At 42.5% G+C, this 20,631-nt stretch overlaps 1 protein-coding gene across 7 annotated transcripts in view; it reads left to right on the plus strand.

Annotated features, from left to right (window-relative positions):
* Positions 1-19,110, plus strand: part of pde4dip (phosphodiesterase 4D interacting protein) — a 95,891-nt gene extending 76,781 nt beyond the window's left edge. For 4 of the 7 annotated variants that reach the window (XM_080431816.1, XM_080431815.1, XM_080431812.1 and 1 more), the window contains 16 exons: positions 3,643-3,923; positions 4,235-4,378; positions 4,829-5,065; positions 6,503-6,802; positions 7,623-7,754; positions 7,852-7,971; positions 9,795-9,981; positions 10,193-10,314; positions 10,880-10,987; positions 11,711-11,800; positions 12,302-12,486; positions 12,721-12,867; positions 13,143-13,281; positions 15,157-15,203; positions 15,845-15,938; positions 17,030-19,110. In XM_080431816.1, the coding sequence (XP_080287942.1) occupies positions 3,643-3,923; positions 4,235-4,378; positions 4,829-5,065; positions 6,503-6,802; positions 7,623-7,754; positions 7,852-7,971; positions 9,795-9,981; positions 10,193-10,314; positions 10,880-10,987; positions 11,711-11,800; positions 12,302-12,486; positions 12,721-12,867; positions 13,143-13,281; positions 15,157-15,203; positions 15,845-15,938; positions 17,030-17,196 (2,500 nt within the window). In that variant the 3' untranslated portion in view covers positions 17,197-19,110. The remainder of the gene's footprint in view (positions 1-3,642; positions 3,924-4,234; positions 4,379-4,828; positions 5,066-6,502; positions 6,803-7,622; positions 7,755-7,851; positions 7,972-9,794; positions 9,982-10,192; positions 10,315-10,879; positions 10,988-11,710; positions 11,801-12,301; positions 12,487-12,720; positions 12,868-13,142; positions 13,282-15,156; positions 15,204-15,844; positions 15,939-17,029) is intronic. The other 3 variants (XM_080431811.1, XM_080431813.1, XM_080431814.1) reach the window with 3 other exon arrangements.
* The last annotated feature ends 1,521 nt before the right edge of the window (positions 19,111-20,631 follow it).

Here is a 20,631-nt window from a genome sequence, read left to right on the forward strand (position 1 = left end):
TGTGAGGGTCAGCGCAGCGTGAACACAGGAACCCCCGGGGCTAGACGTCCGTTTTACACTCTTCTCATCTCTGATTCTTCTTCTCTTCACCACCTCTGTCCTTTCGGCATTTGCTGGTCGGAGGAGAGGAAAGAGGCAAAGTTTTATTTATGGAATGTTCAGAAGAAGCCCTTCCCCGAGGACAACAGAACCTATCCAGAGCTGGGACTGGTATACAGCCCAACGGAGGAGGACCCATGACATTAAATACAATTAAATAAATAAATAAATAAGAGTTGATGAGAGAAACAGAACAGATAAGTAGGAGAAAGAGAGACAAAGAACACTGGGCTACTGTTTTCCTCGGCCAAATGAATATAAGCCATATTGAGTCATAGTGTGTGTCTGCGTGAGAGCACGCTGTCTCACAGACGACCACAACAGTCGGGGCTCAGCTATTACTATAGTCATACGATCCAAGTGGGATAAAATGATAGTGCTGTAGTCTACATTTAGTGGGACTAAAGAACCAGGACTGCATGTGTATCTATGCCTGACCTGAGCTCTGCTGAACTGTTTGTGGTGCTCTATTGTACCACCCTCTGACTGACCTTCTGTGTGGATCTAAAGTGTTTATGCTACACTCTGTTATTAGCCGATTCACAGGCACATCTCTGTGTTACCTTTAAGGGTTCTTTTAAGGGTTTGCGCTCCCACTTGTAGTACCTCTGCTGATCTGAAGTGGGGGGTTGTGCACCACGTGTCGTGTAGCCACTTGCAGCCTGATCGATCCCCCTGTGTGAGTGTGTATTTACTGTGGAGTAGCTACTGTAGCAGCTGGGCGGGGGAAGTCACCAGACTGCAGCTCCACAGGGAAGCCCATCCATCTCTAGAACCTAATCACGGGATTTAGTCTGCTTTGCTCACATGACTGATGATCCCTCAGTCCAACCCTCCAACCTTTTAGCCCTCAATCACGCTCTGCCTCGTCACTGCACCCGCTGTCACTCGCCCACCGCGTTCACCTCCTTAGCCGCAGCGCTGATGAACGATATTCGTTTACCGTGGAGACCCATCGACTAATCGCCACGGAGGCGGTTCCCGACAACGGCAACGACAACAGCCGGGCCGGACGTCCCGCGGCGTCCTCGGACGAGAAGGGCACGAACGGGACCGCGAGGGAGGAGAGGAGGGAAGGGGGCGGGGATGTCGCTTCTGTAGCCCAGGCAGGAGGCATTTTGGCCGGGCAGACTGGCCAGGTGAGCCGGGGGTTGAGGGTTGGGCCTATGGCTCCGCTGTGGAAAGGCATGCTCTCTAAGAGCAGCCCGCTGTACAGAGACTCTCTGTTCTCCTTCTCTCTGTGGGACTGGAAGGCCCAGGAGAGAGAGCTGTTCCTGCTGAAGAAACACTCTGACAGGGAGAAGAGAGCACTGCTCACACAACTGGACAAGTAAGACAGACAGGGATGATGATGATGATGCAAATTAGATGAATGATGATAATAGCAGGTGTGAGAAAGTTGAAAACAGAATTATTCAGAACAAGAATGAGTGCATAATAGTAGAGTCATAGGCTGTGGCAATATTTGAGATTTGCACTGTGAATTTGCAACGTGTTTCGGTCAATCAGCTTAGTTTGCCTCTGGGAAGCAGTGAGAGGAGGTGAAACAGAAGTTAATGCATTCACTGATTCTGACATTTATGTAATGGGATGTGCTTAAAATAAAGTTTTGGTGCATGGACATAATGGCTTCAATGTAGTGTGTGCGTGCGTGCGTGCGTGCGTGCGTGCGTGCGTGCGTGCGTGCGTGCGTGCGTGTGTGCGTGCGTGCGTGTGTCCTTGTATTACTTGTGAGGCCCAAATGTCCCCAAAAGTATTATAGGATTTAAGACACCAGAAAATGTGTTGTTTCTCAGACTCAGGTTTACAATTAGGAAAAGATGTTGGGGTTAGGAATAGGCATTTTCGAGGTTTGGCTTAGGAGTTGGGGTTAGAGGTATTCCTGATTTATACTTAGTTGTGCACAGGTGTCGCACGCCAAAGATAGCAGATCTACACGCAGATCTATAGCTCTCAACACGTCTCATAAGCTCAGCTATTTTTGGTGCGTCACACCGCCCGCAACTAAGTATAACTCAGGCTTTGTGGTTAGGGTAAAACATAAAATAATAACAATGATAGTTTGTGTGACTGTCTATGGCATTATAATCATCTCCATAAGCATCTGCCTGGCATTGGCTTTGATTAGTGACGTTCAACTGACCGTCCATGTGTCAAAACGCACCATCACATTGCTGTTAATTCCATCAGCTGTGGGGGACGCTCCACATGCAACGCCTGGCTATAGTGTGCTATATAATGTAGGTTGGATGACTGTCCCTTGTGTGTTTGTGTGTGTGTGTGTGTATAAATGTGTGATCATGTATGAAATATGAATGTGTCATGAATATGTCCTTAATTATCACCTTCTGCGCAAACATTATTTCTACAACATATGTCAGCATGGACTGGTCTCTTGTGGATCAACTAGACGTACTGCCGCGGGCATAGATCCCTAGTATAGAGCCCTGGGGGACTCCGGTCAACTGTATAGACCAATTATTTGTTTACCAACATTGAGACTGGACGCACAGGTGATTGTTTCATGCAATCAATTCCCAACATATTGTTTCGTGTTTCGCTGGTTTCAGTTCATTCAACCTCCTCTTGTGTGTTGGCTAGTGAGGGGCGTCCTAGTGAGACCTGACAGAATGGGTTTCATTTGGTGCCGGCCTGCGCGCGCATACTGGTTCTTATCAGTGTGACGTCGTCTGTTAAGGGGTCTATATAAGATTTAACTGGTTAATTATCAAAATATGGATTACTATTTATCTTGCATTTATTTATTGCAAAATATAAATTAATCCCTTGAACCCTAGCGTTCATATTCTTGCAAACATTGGCCAAAAATTTCAGCTATTTGGCTACTTTCAGCGAAGACATTTTGTGTAGCGGGAAAAAATTGAGAAAATAGAGAAGAAAATAGCTAGTTCAGGCAGATACTGTACACTCGAGAGGTTTACACGCATGTGCAGCACTATATGGTCAGTGTTGCCACTGATGTTGTATGCGCTTTGTTTGCTCCCAGCACTACCCCAGCACCACCAGTAGGCTCTGCTTTCCCTAAGGGTTCTGTTTTCCCCTGGGGGGTTTGTTATAGATGCATATCTCCCTGCTCTTAAATGGTTGTCTTCTAGTGTGCTGAGCAGGGAGTAATGTATAGCAGAGCCTGAATGCCAAGCTCAAATATAATATTCACACTTGTATTTACATTTTATAAATCAAATGTTCTCAAGCTATTAATGGTCTCAATCTATTCAGTTATATGACTGAACTATTTGTATTTATTTTATTATTTTTGTTCTATATTAAATGTCTTATTCATTCAATAAAGATCCTTATTAGTTTAACATTTTTCACAGGACTTACTGTGATTATTATTATATTTTTTATAATATAAGGGAGGTCCGAATATAATTACTTGTATAATAAACGTCATACTTCTCCTGCACATTTCTAATACTTATTTTCTTCTAACTATTCACAATTTATTATTATCTGTATACCTTCCTCATTGCGTGCAAAATAATAAACTAAATGTCATGTCATGTCATGTGTTCACAGGCTAAGCAAGGAGCTACAGCAGAAAGACAAGGTCATCGAGTCTCTCCGTGCCAAACTCACCCAGCATCAGTCCAACCACCAGCATCATCTTCAGCCGCAGCGCTCGGACACGCCCTGCAGCAGCCACGCCCTCTCCGAGACCACCGACCAATCGGACCGCATTTCCTTTGTGTCTGACGAGCAGGGCTCCACCAATGAGGATGCAGAGCTGTGCTCCGATATGGACGCTGCCAGTGAGTTTGGACAGGAGGAACCCCAGGCTCCCAGCAGGACCAGTACAGGTAAACACTCTGGACACATACTGTAGCGCACTGGTTCACAAACTGTGGGTCGGGATCCCCAGGGGGGTCCCCAAATTATTTTGGGGAATCCTTAAGGGGGTTGCCAGCTAAATGATTATTTGTGAGGAACCAAATGGACCCTTATGGGTCTATAACTCCCAGAGTATGCAAATGGAATCAAATGGACTTGTGACGGTCCATTTGATTCCATTTGTATAATCTTTGTGTAATGAGTTCAAAACAGGCACTCATGAAAAGCCCTCTCATTCCATGACTCATCATGCCATCTGTCACTCCTTTTATCTCCTTAGATTGTCACTCCTACAACGGTACCATGCCTCATCATCCCTCTGTCCCTCCATCCATCGCCTCATCCCACAGAGCCCTGTCCTCTGTCAGCTGTCCCAGCATGCATTGCGCTCCTCACAAGGCAGCTGACACGCAGAGTCAGACAGGTATGAAAGTGGTGAAACTGCTGAGCTGAGCTACTTTTACAAAAGTTGAAGAAAGGCTAAAAAAAGCAACGTCATCCTTGTCCTTGTCCTTGTCATTGACTTGTGGGACAAAATCACAAGCTGGCTTGTAGAAGTTGTAGTTGGCTGTACTCTAAATCAGTCAGTTAGGACCTGTCACTCACATTTAGCTACACGGTCAAATGCCAATGCTTAATCTTCTTGCCCTGTCTATTTCTGTTTTTACTCCCTAGCTGTAAATGTACCTTTTATCATTATTTTATGAGTTACTCCTCTCATTATTATGCTGTTCCACCTCTTTTCTTTTCTTTTCTTTTCTTTTCTTTTCTTTTCTTTTCTTTTCTTTTCTTTTCTTTTCTTTTCTTCTCTTCTCTTCTCTTCTCTTCTCTTCTCTTCCATCCCTTCTCCTCCCTCTTCTCTCTCCATCCATAGCAGGACTGTTTTCAGTCCCTATGTCCACCGCTCTCCCAGCCTCAGCTCCAGGCCCTGTATTCACCTCCACCCCTTACCACCCCAACCCTCCCTCCACTCAGAGGGCGCCCTTGCCCTTTGATCCCCTCTCTGCCACCTTGCGACCTCGGTACCAAGGCAACGGGAGGGGGGGTTTCTCTCTGGCCGAGGTGCAACAGGAGCTGCAGATGTTACAGCGACAGCTGAGAGACAGTGAAAGTGCGTTGTAATGACTCTGCATGTGTGTTTGTGTGTTTGTGTGTGCGTGTGTTTGTGTGTGCGTGCGTGCGTGCGTGCGTGCGTGCGTGCGTGCGTGCGTGCGTGCGTGCGTGCGTGTGTGTGTGTGTGTGTGTGTGCGCACGTGTGTGTACGTGTGTGTACGTGTGTGTGTGTGCGTGTGCGTGTGCGTGTGCGTGTGCGTGCGTGCGTGCGTGTGTGAGTGTGTAAACTAGAAACTAATCGTTTTCTTGTTTGACGGTTTGACTATTAGCGTAATTAACAATAATCTAATCTAATACATTTGGTGTTACATCAAACTTATTGGTGCAACACCAAACAGACTTATTCTAATAACAGCTCTGGGACCATGGCTCATTCACACCTCTCACCCGGTACTCAATGATTTGGGTTTCCTGGGCGCTGCCCATGACCCATGATCCATGACACCCATAACTCTCCAGATCACGAGTTGGCATCTTTTGTAGTCGAAGCTACAATGGTATCTAATCATCTTCGAACCTCTGAATTTTGTTCTTGATTAATGAAAACTGTTCTCATTAACACCTTTCACCTATCTGGGTCCAGACCCACACCCTAAAGTACAGTAGGACAAAGTGATAAGAAGGTTAGTCCATTGTCAGACCTTTAGTTTTTATGGGTAATAATGACCAGGCCATGTAAAAGCATTTTACTTTAGGGCTTTTTTTTTAATGCCTTTATTGATAGGAAAGTAGTCTGACAGGAAATGGGGAGAGAGATGGGGAGTGACATGCAGCGAAGGCCGTCGGGATCGGGATTCAAACCCGTGACACGCTGTCAGGCTACTTTGGAGCCGAGGTGCCAGGCCTACAAGCCCCTTTAACAGAGATGGAGGGTGAAAAAGTGAAAAGAAGAGAAGGAATGAGTTTGTAACTGACTGAACAAGAGTTGACAGGTTATACGTAACTCGCCTTTGGCTGCATAATCCAAATCTGCCTACAGTAATCGCTTGCCTGTCTTTGGCTGTCTTTCACACACTTATCTTCAAGTTGAACTCATTGTAGCCTACTTTTTTCTGATCATTACACAATAGCTCTACTCATACGCAATTGGCTTGAAGTGGAGTTTTTCTGTGATATCTAATTCTGTTGTTGAATGCAGATTTGAGATGCCCTTGTCGAGGTCAACGGCCTTTGGTTATTCTCTGCCTGGAAATAATTAATAACCTCACTTTTTCCTCCCCGTCTCCCTTTTTTCTCTCCTTCTTTTCCTCTCTCTCTCTGGATTTGCCAGGCTTTCACTCTAATATAAATGACGCACACGTTACTGTTTTATTGCAACGTTAACTAACAATTAATTCATCTATGTTTTTCAGCCCTTCTGACAGAAAACAGTACAGTCTTTCTCATAAAGTTGATTAAACTACATTTGCATTGGTTCTTCTTTCTTCCACTGCAGGGTTCTCCATTCCCCAGTCCAGGTCTTACCAGGGTTACCCCATGTCTGTCCACCAACAATCAGACCCCTCCGGCTTCCTGCCTCTGGCTTGCCACGGACTCCTGCCCTCTACTCTCGGTGGCACTGCCAGCGCTACTGGCCTCAATGCCGGCCTGAACGCCAGCCCTGCCATGAAAGCTGGGGCTAGTCTGATGGAGAACAGTGCATTGTGGGATATGTCCTACGGTGTCCGACCGATGAGAGCAGGAGCCGACCTGTCGTCAGGGTCATCGGGGTACCAGTCAGGTCCCTGTCACACCGGTAAAGATACAGACAGAATACAATGAGGCTGTATTTTTTATGTTGACACATCTACAGAGTAATATGAATATAATGAACGAACAAACAGGCAGTTTTGAGCTTCTGTCGAAACAGAATTTTAAAATGTATTATGGCATATAATGTCTTTGACATTTTGAGTAGGTATAATGATCTACAGCAGAGGTCTTCAACAGGGGGTCCGCGACCCCTAGGGGGTCCGCGGAGGTACTGCAGGGGGTCCGCAAAATTGTTGTTTGATTAAACAATATTTTTGTTTGAAAAAAAAAAAATTTGTTTGAATTCCCCCCAAAATGTCAAATTGTCTTTAAACATAACATGAATCCATAGCAAACAGATAAATGGAGGCACAATGCACAATAACATGGTATGTTTATACATATTTTGTAGAGATTTTTTTTTTTTTGCACGCCTACTGGGGCAGGTGCGTATAGGAGCAGGCAATATAAAACACAATTGTATACATGAATATACAATATATGTGGTAGCCCCCCCTACCCTACGAGGTAGGGGGTCCCTGCTCCATCTCCCGATCAGTTTGGGGGTCCCTGGCCTGAAAAGGTTGAAGACCCCTGATCTACAGTATATGCTGGTATTTATGCATATGTTAATGCTGAATATTTTTATGTTTTGTAAAATTGTATTAAAGGTGTGTACTGTGTCTGGCCTTTACCATACCCAAGTGGACTTTGTTTCTAAGTCAAGAGATGGATATACAATACTGTGAAAATCATTGAATGTACCGTATATACTGTAGATGCCATAAAGTTTACCTACAGTGTGTTGTTGTTGTTTGCTGCAGGTTCAGACCTGATGAAGGAGCATCTCAGGGAGATCCGCAGCCTGAGACAGAGGCTAGAAGATTCTATCCAGACCAACGACCGCCTAAGACGGCAGTTGGAGGAGAGACTAGCCGACACCGCCCGGGACAAAGGTAACCAACTGACCAGCTGACCAGCTGATAGTCTGACTGCGCTGCATAAATGGTCTGTTATTCACAGAGTACATAAAAAACATCTGTCTCTCTACAGGTGCTCCTACCAACATCTACATCCAGGGTCTGGACTCAGTGGGACAGCTGTCCGGTGAGATCAGACTTCTGAAGGAGGAGAACCTCAGCCTGCAGAACCAGCTCAAGCAGGCCAACAGAGGTACACATTGGCACCTATAGAGCACACATCTCTAATAATGCATATATAATTAAAAAAGCGATTCGGGGTTTCAAGCCAGCATGGACTGTTGGAAATAATTGAAAGCTGCGGGTCTAGACCTTTGAAGGTTTCCAATGCCTGTATTACGAACAGAAAACAAACCGATTTTATTAACTCTTTGACTGCGGACGACGCGATAACGCGTCAAGTGCTACTTTGTCCAGTTGGCCGTCGACGCGTTCGACGCGCTTGACGCGCGTTCATTGTTTAATCTCTGATTGCGCTATGCTGCTTAATATTCAATGTTATTCTCGAGTTCCACTTACTTCACGGACATCTGCATCCGGTTTCATGGCCTGGATTCCGTTTCCGGTTTTTGATTTTTTTCCCCAGTCATTTTCGTCCAAAATAGGTAAATAAACGGGTTTTCACACGGTATAACGGACAAACGGACAGGTTCTCTTCTATAATCTATGGTCTGGGTGACGATCAGTCATCGCCGTCGTGTATCACATCGTAATTTTCGCCGATCAAAACAATCTGGGACGACGTCACATCCGTTTTCATGTTTTTCCTTGTCTAATCTATCAAGAAGGGTGAGAGAGACCCAACGACATGATCAAGCTGTCATGTGCTGCTCTCTAGTGGCGGATTTGTGCTGGGTCTTTAAATTATGTGTCCTTAAATTATTTTCATGAGAAAAATTCAAAATATAAAAATAAAAAAACACGAAAATTGCTGGCACTGGGGGAGTACTTTATGAAAATACTCTGGCAGTCAAAGAGTTAAGATAATACACCTCTAAAACCACCATTTAAAGGGGAATTGCAGCGTTATTTTTTTTTATCATTTGTGCCACATATGAAGAGTGGGTATGAAAATTGTGGAAATGGTCCATCCGTTCGTTTCCCAAAGGTTTCACTTCCTCATATATATGCTCGAAATCAAATGAATATTCTGCCATGAGTCTGGAAGTAGTGGCAAACAATACTATTGAGCAAAGTAGTAGTCTCCGAAGTAGCACATTCCTCTCCCTCCCCCTGCCCACTTCCAGCAAAACAACTCAACTCCTATGAGATGTCAGTGCGATAATAAACCCAGAGACAACTGGAATAATGTTTTCAGACAAATAAAAGAATATCAGCCAGTATTTGGAAAATAGTTGTAATTTACCGTTTGCGAACGGATGAATACATTCCAACAATTTTCGCACCCACCCTTTGTACAGTATGTGGCCCAAAAGATCAAAAATAAGGGCCCATGTAAAAACACACAAACACGCACACACACACACACACACACACACACACACACACACACACACACACACACACACACACACACACACACACATGCACATTTCCCCTTTAAGGCCAAATCTGTGTCGGGCAAATTTCACATCTCTACCATTTGCCATCTCATGGGAATTTGCAAAACCGTGGCAGAGGAATGATACACATTTGCACGAAAACAATAGGGTTTCAGCCCTTCAGGCTTTAACCCCTAATTAATTAAATTACGGTATTTGGGCCAAGTACTGTTTAATTTTCCCACAGAACAATGCTCTCGTGCTGCATTTCCAAACTGGCTAGAGTGGAGGCTGTTGTCTGTGGTATCCATGCAAATATTGTAGAATTACATTTCTGCTAAACCAGTGGGACAGAACTGAACCCGTTTGGGTCAGAAGAAAATAAGAAAAGATGATTTAATTGTATGTGAATCAGGTACAAATGCAACAACTACAGACTTTACATGTTTTAGTTGGCAGTTATTAATTGTCCAGCTTTATGTCATATTCAAACCTCATTTCCTCTCTCATTCAGACGGTAGTAAGGCGGAGCACCTTCAGGAGGCAGTCCTCTTGGGGCGGGCCAGACTGAAGGAGGCGGAGTTAGAGGCAGACAGGTGGGCGGAGCAAAGCAGGAGGCTGCAGATGGAGTCTCAGTCTCAGAGCCAGGAGATCACACAACTCAAACAGGACCGACAGAGGAGCCACGAAACCATCAACAGGTAGGAAGAGAGAAACTGTGTTCGTGTGCGTGCGTGCGTGTGTGTGCGTGTGTGTGTGTGTCTGGTGCTATTCTCTAGCAACACTCTTCTCAACTAAATTATGCATGTTACACGCACATGTGTGTGTGTGTGTGTGTGTGTGTGTGTGTGTGTGTGTGTGTGTGTGTGTGTGTGTGTGTGTGTGTGTGTGTGCGTGTGTGCGTGTCATTAGGCTCCAGCATGAGGTGAGCGTTCTCCAGCAGCAGTTGGTAGAGAGTCGAGGTCTGATCCAGTCTCTGCAGAGCGAGCTCCAGATGTACAGGGTGGGCGGAGTCCCCAAAAGCACTCACTCTGGTAAGACTGTGTTTATCTGTAAAAACACAGAAGGATCTATTTAATGATTTCCTGAAAGAACGTTCTATTGAATCCGTTACATAGCAGTTTAGACTTGTTGTCTTGTACAACAGAATGAAGTCAACTTAAATGTGGTGTTCATTTTTAAAAGAGTGTTTTATAGTTCTATATTCTGATGGTAAAATTATCTAAAGACTGTTTGTTTATTAACAGGTGTCACACTGTCCAGCTCTTTAGTAAACAGTAATACATTTTCAAATCGGGATACCAATTTCGTCCAATCAGGAGAGAGGATTCATACAGGATACAGGATTAACAAGTGACACTGGAAGTGATGATTTGTGAGATTCCATCTCCTGATTGGATGTAATTGGCATCCCGCCCTGGACATGTATTTTCTGTTTACTAAAGAGCTGAGAGACGAGGAGAGCCCTGTTACTTTTAACTTTTGAACAAAAAACCTTTTTTAACCAATATATACCACACCATATTTTACCAACACAGCTGATCAATTGAAGTGATCGCCCTAATCTTCAATTCAATCTGTCTTTGTGTTTTTGTGTAGGAGACAGCACTGTGACCCTTAACTCTAGAGAGCTGCACTTCCAGCTGGAGCAGCGTCTTACAGGACAGGGGGACAGCCAGCCTCATTCCAGGAGAAAGCTGTTCGGCGGTCAGTGTGATTGATCGACTATTTCTGCAGAATGTTTGCCTATTTTTGCAGAATGTTTGCCTATTTTTGCAGAATGTTTGCCTATTATGACAGGCCCAGAATAGGGACGCTAGGGCTCGTGTGGTTAAATACATTAACTACATGGCAAATGATGTTGAGGTAAAGTGTCCTTTATGGATTAAGATCCACTGTTGCTGTCAGTGTATGGAGCTGGTTTCCCAAGACAATATGTCACTTCGGTGATGTTATGTAACAGGGCAAACTCAATGGAGTTGATGCAATGCAAAAGAAAGCAATGCAATTCAGAGCATAATACAATACAAACTAGCCCGGTACTGTTCCTGGAGAAACAGTGGGCGCAATCTCACAAATCCACACAGTAGTCATCTCATTCCAGAACTCTCCCAAGTTGGTGCTTCATACATGTCATACAAGTGAAAGATTTCATAAAGTATAAAAGATTTCAAAAAGTTTGAAATAGTTTCGGTATTCTAGAAAAAGAACATTTTAAAGTTTGAATGAATGAAGCTTCTAGGTGAATGTATGATAGAGCTAGAGCATGCCAAGGTTTTGAGGAGAAAAGTAATAAGAAGAACTGGTCTCTCAAAAGAGAATGAGCTCAGTACATATTTCAACACAATATCATACCAAAGCACTCACTCATGTCTTCTTTTGCCGGATGTGTCTGACTGATTCCCATTGTCACATTGTTGTTCTCCACAGACAACGTTCCCTCTCCGCCTGTGAGAGACACAGGACTCTTCAGTCCTACGTGTCCACTCTCTCCTGCACACTCTCCTGCTGCTGTCCCTGGTGCGGCTTCCACTATCACACACATCATATGCAAGCAGTATTATTTTGCATTCAGTTCTTTTGGCAGTAGTAATAATTTGTAAGAAAGAATATTACCATGTCATTATTTATATGGACAGCGTTTTTTGTTGCAATTTTTATGGACAGTATTACTTTTGTAGTTAGTAATGTAATGCCAGTAATACTAATCATTTATACAGGAATTATTACCTCCACCAAGGACATTAGGCCGTAATATTTGCCTACACACTCTGTCCAGAATGTTAAGCTTTCATCCATTGTACACAGCTCATTCCCTAACCAACTCTGCTGCTCAGATAGTTGCATGTCAGGCCAAGCAGTAAAACACAGTAGCCCATTTGAAAGCTAATGCTTCATAAAGTTCTATTGGCCAGACACGCCGCAACACAAACTGCCACCTTTGGCATTTTTCTAGATACATTTGTAATGACATGGCTGATTGTCTTTATCTCCTGGTTCCCTCCTCTCCTCACCCAATAGCTTCATCTTTGCACGGCCCGGCCCCGGATGGCTCCTTCGCCAACCGTCACGGCCGCCATGCGGTTGGCCACGTGGATGACTTCAAGGCTCTGCAGCAGCAGATCCTAGAGGGCTGCGCTCTTGTCCGCAAGATGGAGGCCTCCATCCGTGCCCTGGTCACCCCGACTCAAACCAGCCTGCAGCAGGTGAGAGGTTAAATAACCGATGGTCAGACATTAAATGGACATTTTAAGGTGGCCAAGAAAGCAAGACATGTTATCTCGTAATACCTTCTAAGTGCCCTTGGCTTGATTGATTAAAATGATCACTCACATCATGAATCCTCAGAGAGGACTGCCAATAGAAAAATATCTAAGATAGACTAATCAGACTTATTAAACGATGTTTGTTCTTTCTGTCTCTCCCTTCTTCCTTTTCAGCCACCGGCTGACACCGGCTCTGTGAAGATGATGCTAGCTAACACTAAGACACTACGTCAGATCTTGGAGGAGGCCAGCTCTCTGCTTACAATGTTCTGGAGAGCAGCCCTGCCAAGCTCTGAGGAATCAACTTTCAACACCAAGCAGGTCACTACTACTGACAGCATAGTTCTCTGTGTTACAGTTTCCAACAGAATATCTTCTTAAACACATTGATTAAGTCAGCTCTGACATTTATAAAGGAACCGCCGGCAAGTACAAAGAATGACCTGCATGTTCAGTACTTATGAGCCAGAGCATTTATCGACAGTACTGTAGGATGAGCTAATGTAATGATTGATCTGAAATCAGCAAGACTGCAGAAGTGTAAAAGCATGCTCCAGAACTCATGCGTGTGTGTGTCCGTACTTGTATGTGATCAGGAGCAGTATCTAAAGGAAGAGATCAGTTCTCTCCGGCAGAGGCTGTCACAGCAGGAGGAGGCTCTAAGGGACGCCATGGAGAGGCTGAAGACCTACAGCCGCACCAATGAGAGCATGGAGCACTTTATTGTCAACCAACGTGAGTTTGCTTTCTATCTGCTCTGTAAAGCACTTTGAGCTGCATTTCATGTCATGAAAGGTGCTATACAAATAAAGTTTATTATTATTATTATTATTACTGTAGATTTATGTTCACCTGGGTAACAGAAAGCATCTGCATATGGAACAATTGGTAACCGGAACAGTGGGCCCCTGATTTACAAATGAGGGGCCAAATAGCCTACATATAATAAATAAATAAAAATCACACCCAGTGTGAAGTGGGCGGTGTGGTCACAGTGGTCATCACAGTGATGGAAGTTCACTTAAAGAAAAGTAATATCGTGGACCAACCATTGTACACCCCTAACTTTAAAAAAAACATAAATGTGTTTTTTTTAAGTGCATAGTCCTATTTATAGGGCTATGCACATGTGTCATGTGTTCACTAGCCAATCACAGTCCTGAATAGTCCTGAATTGGCCACCATAGTGTACAATGGTGGCCAATCACGGTGCAGGGTTAGGGGGGTACAATGGTGGCCAATCACAGCGCAGGGTTGGGGGGGTACAATAGGTGGGGGGGGGGGGTACAATGGTGGCCAATCACAGTGCAGCGAATGTCGATGTCCAAACCTCACATATAGGGGAGGTTTCACCGCCCAAAAAGAAAAGACATTTAAGGCCCAATATTTCTACAAATGCTACAAATTGCTACAAAGCCTGTGATAGCCATAGTCATTTTGGGGATAAACAAGAAGTTGAAGGTCTTATAATGATGTACTGTGCGTTTTTTAAATCATGTACACTGGACAACTACACTGTAGTTACAGACCCATAAAGGTCCATTTGGTCCTTAACTATCAATCATTTAGCTGGGGACCCCCTGGAACCGACTAAAAGGACCCACGTTGAGAACCACTGCTCTAAATTGTTATCTCTTGATCAGTCTCTCTTCTATTCCCTTTACTATTCTCTGTTCCGTTAATCTCTCTAATCTGTCTCCTTGTTCTGCAGTCAGTCTAACTCTCTCTGACATCCGTGGCTAATGCATTTGTTCTATGATGAGACTAATGAGGAGTTGAGTTATCTAGAGACAAGATACGAATATTACTGCAAAACTCTGTGTCACTTGAACTCTCAAGATTTAAAGCTGCAATCCTGAACTCTTTTTAAGACAGAAAGTATGTTTATTGAATTTGACTGTTTTCATAAAACTTTATTTTAGCTAATCTGTATGGTAGAGTGTGTTAATACAATATAGTAACTAGCACATCTGCAGTGGTTGGAGGTGGTCTCTCCCTACTCTTCCATTGAGAAATGTAGACCCTGGTGTCAGGTAGGACACCTGACCTACTGCCTGACAAGTGGGGAGATTCCCTGTATACATAAAACGTAACTAAGTTCCCCTTAACGCTACAGTATGTGACTCTTCGGGCATTTGTTTGCCGGTAGCGCAGTCTCTCCACTTTAGTAAAAATAAAGAATACACCTTTGCTACTCACCAAACCAAAGACGGTTTGAATGTTTTGAAAGCCTACTCTCCTTGGTGGAAAGACACTCAGCCCCCGCCTTCCGTGTAAAATACACTTTTTGGCCAGAAAATCAAATATTCCACCGGATAGTTACTCCAATGCGCCACCCACAGATCAATGTTCAATGTCAATGGAATTTTTCTATTGACAAAAAAAAAACATACAGATTGTAGCTTTAAATTAACACATTAATTTAAATAAATCACAATGTACGTATTGTGCTGTGCTATTGAGGTAAAATGGCTCCGTCATGAAGTATAATTAGAAGCAGTGATGTCAGTAGATTGGCCTCTCTCTCTCTGTTTTTGAAATGATTAAGTTATGTCTTAAGGATGATTCACATTCGCTTTGCATGTCGTTTGTGTGTTTGTTTGTTTACAGTGTCGAGAACACGGGACGTGTTGAAGAAAGCCAAGACAAACTTGGAGGTGAGATCCTTCTGCCAAGTTGTTTACCAGACCACTGATAATGAATGATGTGACCTAGAGTTTGTCAAATGGACTATGAATACGCTAGAATATTCTCTCACTATACTGGTAACAAAGAAAGAATGGCCGGGATGATGTGTGGATATATCCTATTGATTTTGTCTGGTTCAGTCTACAGTACACATTAAAATCCAGAACTGATCATTTAACTCTTACAGGCCTTTTTATACACTCTCAGTTAAATGAACTCTCCGGATTTTACTGTAGATAAGGCAGAGGTTAATCACCACAAATATGTCACAGTCAGTGACAACACTTAATTTCCCCTAATTTTTTTAAAACAACTTGTACTTTCTTTCCTTCTCCTCTCTCGCTCCCTCTTCTTTACCTCATTATCACCACCTGCCCTCATTATTTCCTCTCCTTACCCTGTTTCTCTCACTCACTCTCCCTCATCTCCTCCTCTCCCTTCTGCTCATCTCTCTCTCTCTCTCTCTCTCTCTCTCTCTCTCTCTCTCTCTCTCTCTCTCTCTCTCTCTCTCTCTCTCTCTCTCTCTCTCTCTCTCTCTCTCTCTCTCTCTCTCTCTCTCTCTCTCTCTCTCTATTTCTTTTGCTCTCTGTCCCCTGCTGAGTCTCTCTAGGACAATGAGCTTAGGATATCATCACTCCACCATGCCTCTTTCTCCCTTCCCTCCCCTTCCTCCTCTTCCTCACGTCCCTCCTGTACCAGTAAAGGTACGGCCCCCTTGGTGTGGTGTGCCTACGGTTCTGGATCAGTATTTCCACTTGGCAGTGAAAATTGTGTTTTTTTCCAGGTTTCATTCTGGGCCTGTATCAAGCCACTCAGACTAGTAACTATGTCCTACAGTAAGTGCCTGAAAGAGGGCACACGTGGCCCTACTTTTAGGCATAATAGTAGAAAAGCATGTAATCAGCTTTTTCTCCACCAGAAAAGAAAAACCCTGTCCTGATCATTTCCATTTCCTTTTTGTCATTTATCCTCAAAAGAAAACTCCCACTCCTATTTGTCTCATAACTATCTATTATGTCCTACTATGATTTATTTTTAGTCCTAGTCAACCTCTTAGCCTAGGAGTGATTCTGAGATGTTTGATAATTACGGGCCCTGGTCAGTAGGCTTTTCCTCCATGGTTTGCAGTGAGTGTGCTTTTGCTGTGTTGAAAGCTGAGGATGGAACGAGCAATGTACTGTAGAGGTTATTAACCCATACAAGTGCTTTATAACTCACAACTACAATCTGGGACTTTTAACCAATCATTCTGTATGGTAGAGTATGTTAATACAGTGGAACTAAAACATCTGCAGTGGTTAGAGGTGCTCTCCCTACTCTTCCATTGAGAGGTTTAAAAATGTCAGTTAGGACACTGACTGGTTGACAATGTCAATACAGTTATTTGAAGACTACGGTGCACCAGACTGGCACTAGATGATTGTTTTTTTCTTTCTAGTTCGGACATTGTTGCAATTACCTCTCAATGTCAGATAAGGTTTTATACTTGTTTATGATGGTTTTAACTGGGTCCTCATCCTCAGAGAGATTAGGGTGAATACCATGTAATGTACTGCATGTCACTGACTCACTCACTGCTCTGGAATGGAGATTCAAGGAGCCTTTGCCAAGGTCAAGGTCACTTGGGTAATTAGCTTATTCTATTTCTGGAAAGAAATCACATCTTTCTGGAACACACAAAGTCTCTCGATGTCTCTCTTTCTCATCCGTCGCCTCTAAATCCTTCCTAAAGCCTAAGTGCCAATAAAAACGGTACTTCTCAAAATGACTCTCTTCTGCTCTGCTGTCTGTCCAGGTGAAGATGCTGGAGGGTTCTGTGAGCTCAGCCTCTCTTCTGGTTGGGGTGTCATGAGGCCCCTGCATCAGGCCCCACCGTCACCCAAGGCCCCTCCTGTCCCGGGGCCCACCAGAGGCCTGGGAGCCCCACCCCACCAACGGCCCTCGCAAGCGGCCTTCCTGTAATACACCAGCCCCAACTTCCTTCTGGGTCATGAGTGACTTCCTGTCCAAAAGGGAAAACACGGAAACTCTGGCTGGCTCTCCGATCGGTTGGTGAAACACCACCTGTTTGAGTGTTACTGCTTGAGTGATTGTGAGGCACTGAGCAATGTTTTGACAGTTATGATGGTTTATGAATGTGAATGATCTTACTGTACATGTCAGGTGTTCTGTATTGTTTATGTAGGTGCTTCAAAGGGCTTTAAGGGCCTCAGTTTAAGTGTTTCCCCCACATTTATTTGAGACCACGCTTTGGACCTCAGCAGGTATTCAGGAATAAAATCAAATGCCAGCCAGCGAGAAGAAGGGGGCTTTGAAAAAGCCAAACCGAACTAAGTGCTTCCTGTTAGCTTCTGTGGAGGCTAGTTTTTGTTAGTTTGTAAAATAGTTGCATGTTTTTTGAACAGCTTGTGGAAAAGAAGCCATATTGTATTCTTAGATGTTACATAACCCTTTTGTCTTGTCCTGACCCCACCTCTTCCATAAGAAATGGTCAACTACTGATGATGTCACAAGGTGAAAACCACAGTATTACCAGTAAGTATTTTGTTCCAATATGAGGAGGTGGGTAGTTGGCAGGAAGATTTCTGTTATACCTTCAAATTCACCCCAAAATATCTAGTTAATTAATGCACACATGCATATTACTGTCCGTTAAGGAGATGATAACACCATATATAAAAGAAACATGGGTCCAACCCAGACTTACTGCTGAAATGTCAATACCTGCAGCCATAGACATGGTGAAGCCTTCTCAGTAAGCTGCCATGTTTGCCATCTTAGCAGGCCAATGTTAATAAGTAAGAATAATAGAATAATTCAGTATAATAGTCAAACAGCTATCCAGCGTTTGTCAGCCTGGGCACAAAAGGACTACATTCGTGTGGTACATGGTCCAAGAGTGTTTTAACATTTTATTTCATTTTTGTAACAAAGATTGTCTCTGGCAAATAGACCACACATTATTAATATTATTATTTTTATTTTGTATTTGTATTTTGTTTTCCTTTTTATCCTTATCAAATTTGTAAATCTTGTATGTAAGTATTTTGGAACAACCCTAGTTGGACAACTGTCTTTTTTCGATTACTAGATCTGCAGATGATGAGTTTGGTGAACATCTATGTCTAATTTATCTCTCTATCTGACTATATTTTTCTCCTAACCTTATTTTAAGAAATTGTGACAATCATTGGCAAGATAAGCTGTTTGGAAACAAGTCATTTACACTGGCTTATACTGTAATGCTGTTTTCTCTTTTTGACATTTTGTTCTCTGTACAGTACATTGCCCTTAGTGCATGAACTGTGGATCCATGGTCCAACCATTACTTTAATCATACAATGTTTGGGTCAATGTGCAATAACCTTCATGGTTGCTTTTTGATGTATTAGACCTCGATAAGTTTAAGTGCCATGTCACCTGTTTTTAGTTCTTTAGTTGCATTTAAACACTCTGTTCTCTTCTCTTTTAAATGTGCTGCTGTATTGACAATCAAATTGAAGCTATACCCTGGCCCATATCTGACAAACGATCAGTAATAGTTTATCGAGCACTTTTATTTAATATGAAGCTGAGCTTTAGTTACACTTGGTAGTGCAGGAAAACGTAAGTGCTAAAAACAAGCAATAAAGCCAACCAAAGTCACAAACTTGCAAGGTGCAAAACTGATTACATTTTTGCATAATTTCCCAGTTTAATTGTGTGTTTTATAGGATCTATATCACATGTATGTACATACTGTAGTAAAGGGATTGTACATCAGTACAGTGTTTGTTGCTGTGAACGAGGTCTAGCCTGGTGTAATTGTATGCATGTTCATTTTATTAAAATGTTTTGGGGCAGAAATCCTTTTCAATAAAAGTGTATAAAATAACATGTTTGTTGTACTCCTGGTTCTCTGTCTTTAAATACATTCAGTGTGTTGCAATAACACAGACAATTACCCTATCCATTTGATTCAAGAAATTAAAGGGATATTTCACTTTAAAAAAAACTTTGGGTCATTTTATCGTCTACTCAGGCTTTTGTGAGCCCCCCAGACCGTTTTTAAGTTGCTTGATTTAGTATTTAGATATTTGATAATCATTTTATCAGACACGCCCCCTTCCTATACAAACCCATTATAACTTCAAACTCCATTTTTAACCTGTTAGATTCATCAAAAACACCCGTCCTTGGTTCTGCTGACTCACCCTGCCCTCCTAATACGCGAGGGGGCCGTGTTTTTTAAATTACTTTTTTCATTTATTATTATTTTTTTTTTATTGTATTAAATTTTTTTCATTTTCCAAAAAAATATATTAAAAATAAAAGAAAAAAGTAATAGAAAAAACACAGTGAGTAGACGATAAAATTATCAATTTTTTTTTTGAAAGTGAAATATCCCTTTAAGTTTTTACTGCATGATTCATTTACCAACAGAAGGTGGCAGCAGACACCACCAAACTGGAATTGTTAGTTCATGATTTTACAACCCCCAACCCTCAGCATAAAACATACACGAAAACTAAATTATAGGATTTAAACGAAATATTGTGTATTGTACGTGGCAGTTTATAAGGAAAGCAACATGATGTCAAGAAGTGAGGGCGGACAGGCAATTTGAACTATGAAACATGAGGCGGACTGATGCAGGAAGCAACGCCGCTGCACGTCGGGCATAGGGTATATTTTTGCCTAAACTGTATCTGAGAGGTCAGGGTTGACTGAGGGTTCTATTTTAGCACAAGCTATAACAAAACTTTAATAAGTGCATTAAAGTTTTGACCTCAGATATGAACACGAGCTCTAGCTGATAATATGATTATCAGTGGTTGAAAGTAACTTATAAGTACATTTTAGGCTGCTCAAGTAGGCTACAGTAGGCCTACTTAAGTATGCTACAAATTTTAGGTTATTTTACTTTACTTGAGTATTTCTATTTTTTATATTTGATACTTCTACCAACCCCACTACTACACCTTAGAGTCAAATATCGTAGTTTTTCTCCACCATAATTATTTCACACATTTAGTTACAAGTAACTTTGCATTTAGATTATTAATAAAAAACATTCATTGATTATTGATAAATGATGATGCCTTAGGGCGGTTAAGCTAGACAGCACCACATAAAAGTATTTAAAAGCCCCAGCAGCTGCAACATTAAATTGATGAACACGTTAATGCATTACTAATTATAATAATAATATCTCAAATTGATATAGCGCTTTTCTAAGTACCCAAAGACGATTATTAGTCCAAATACAATATAACTATGAAATGGGCCATTCTGATGGCAAAACTTTACTTTCGTGCTTTATACCAAGTAACATTTTGAATGCAGGGCTTGGGTTAGTAATTAATCCACAAATATTGATTATTATCTTCAATATTAAGCCTTGAACGAGTTGAACAG

The sequence above is a fragment of the Gymnoscopelus braueri genome (genome assembly GCF_963280865.1).
Source record: "Gymnoscopelus braueri genome assembly, chromosome: 6".
Lineage (NCBI taxonomy): Eukaryota > Metazoa > Chordata > Actinopteri > Myctophiformes > Myctophidae > Gymnoscopelus > Gymnoscopelus braueri.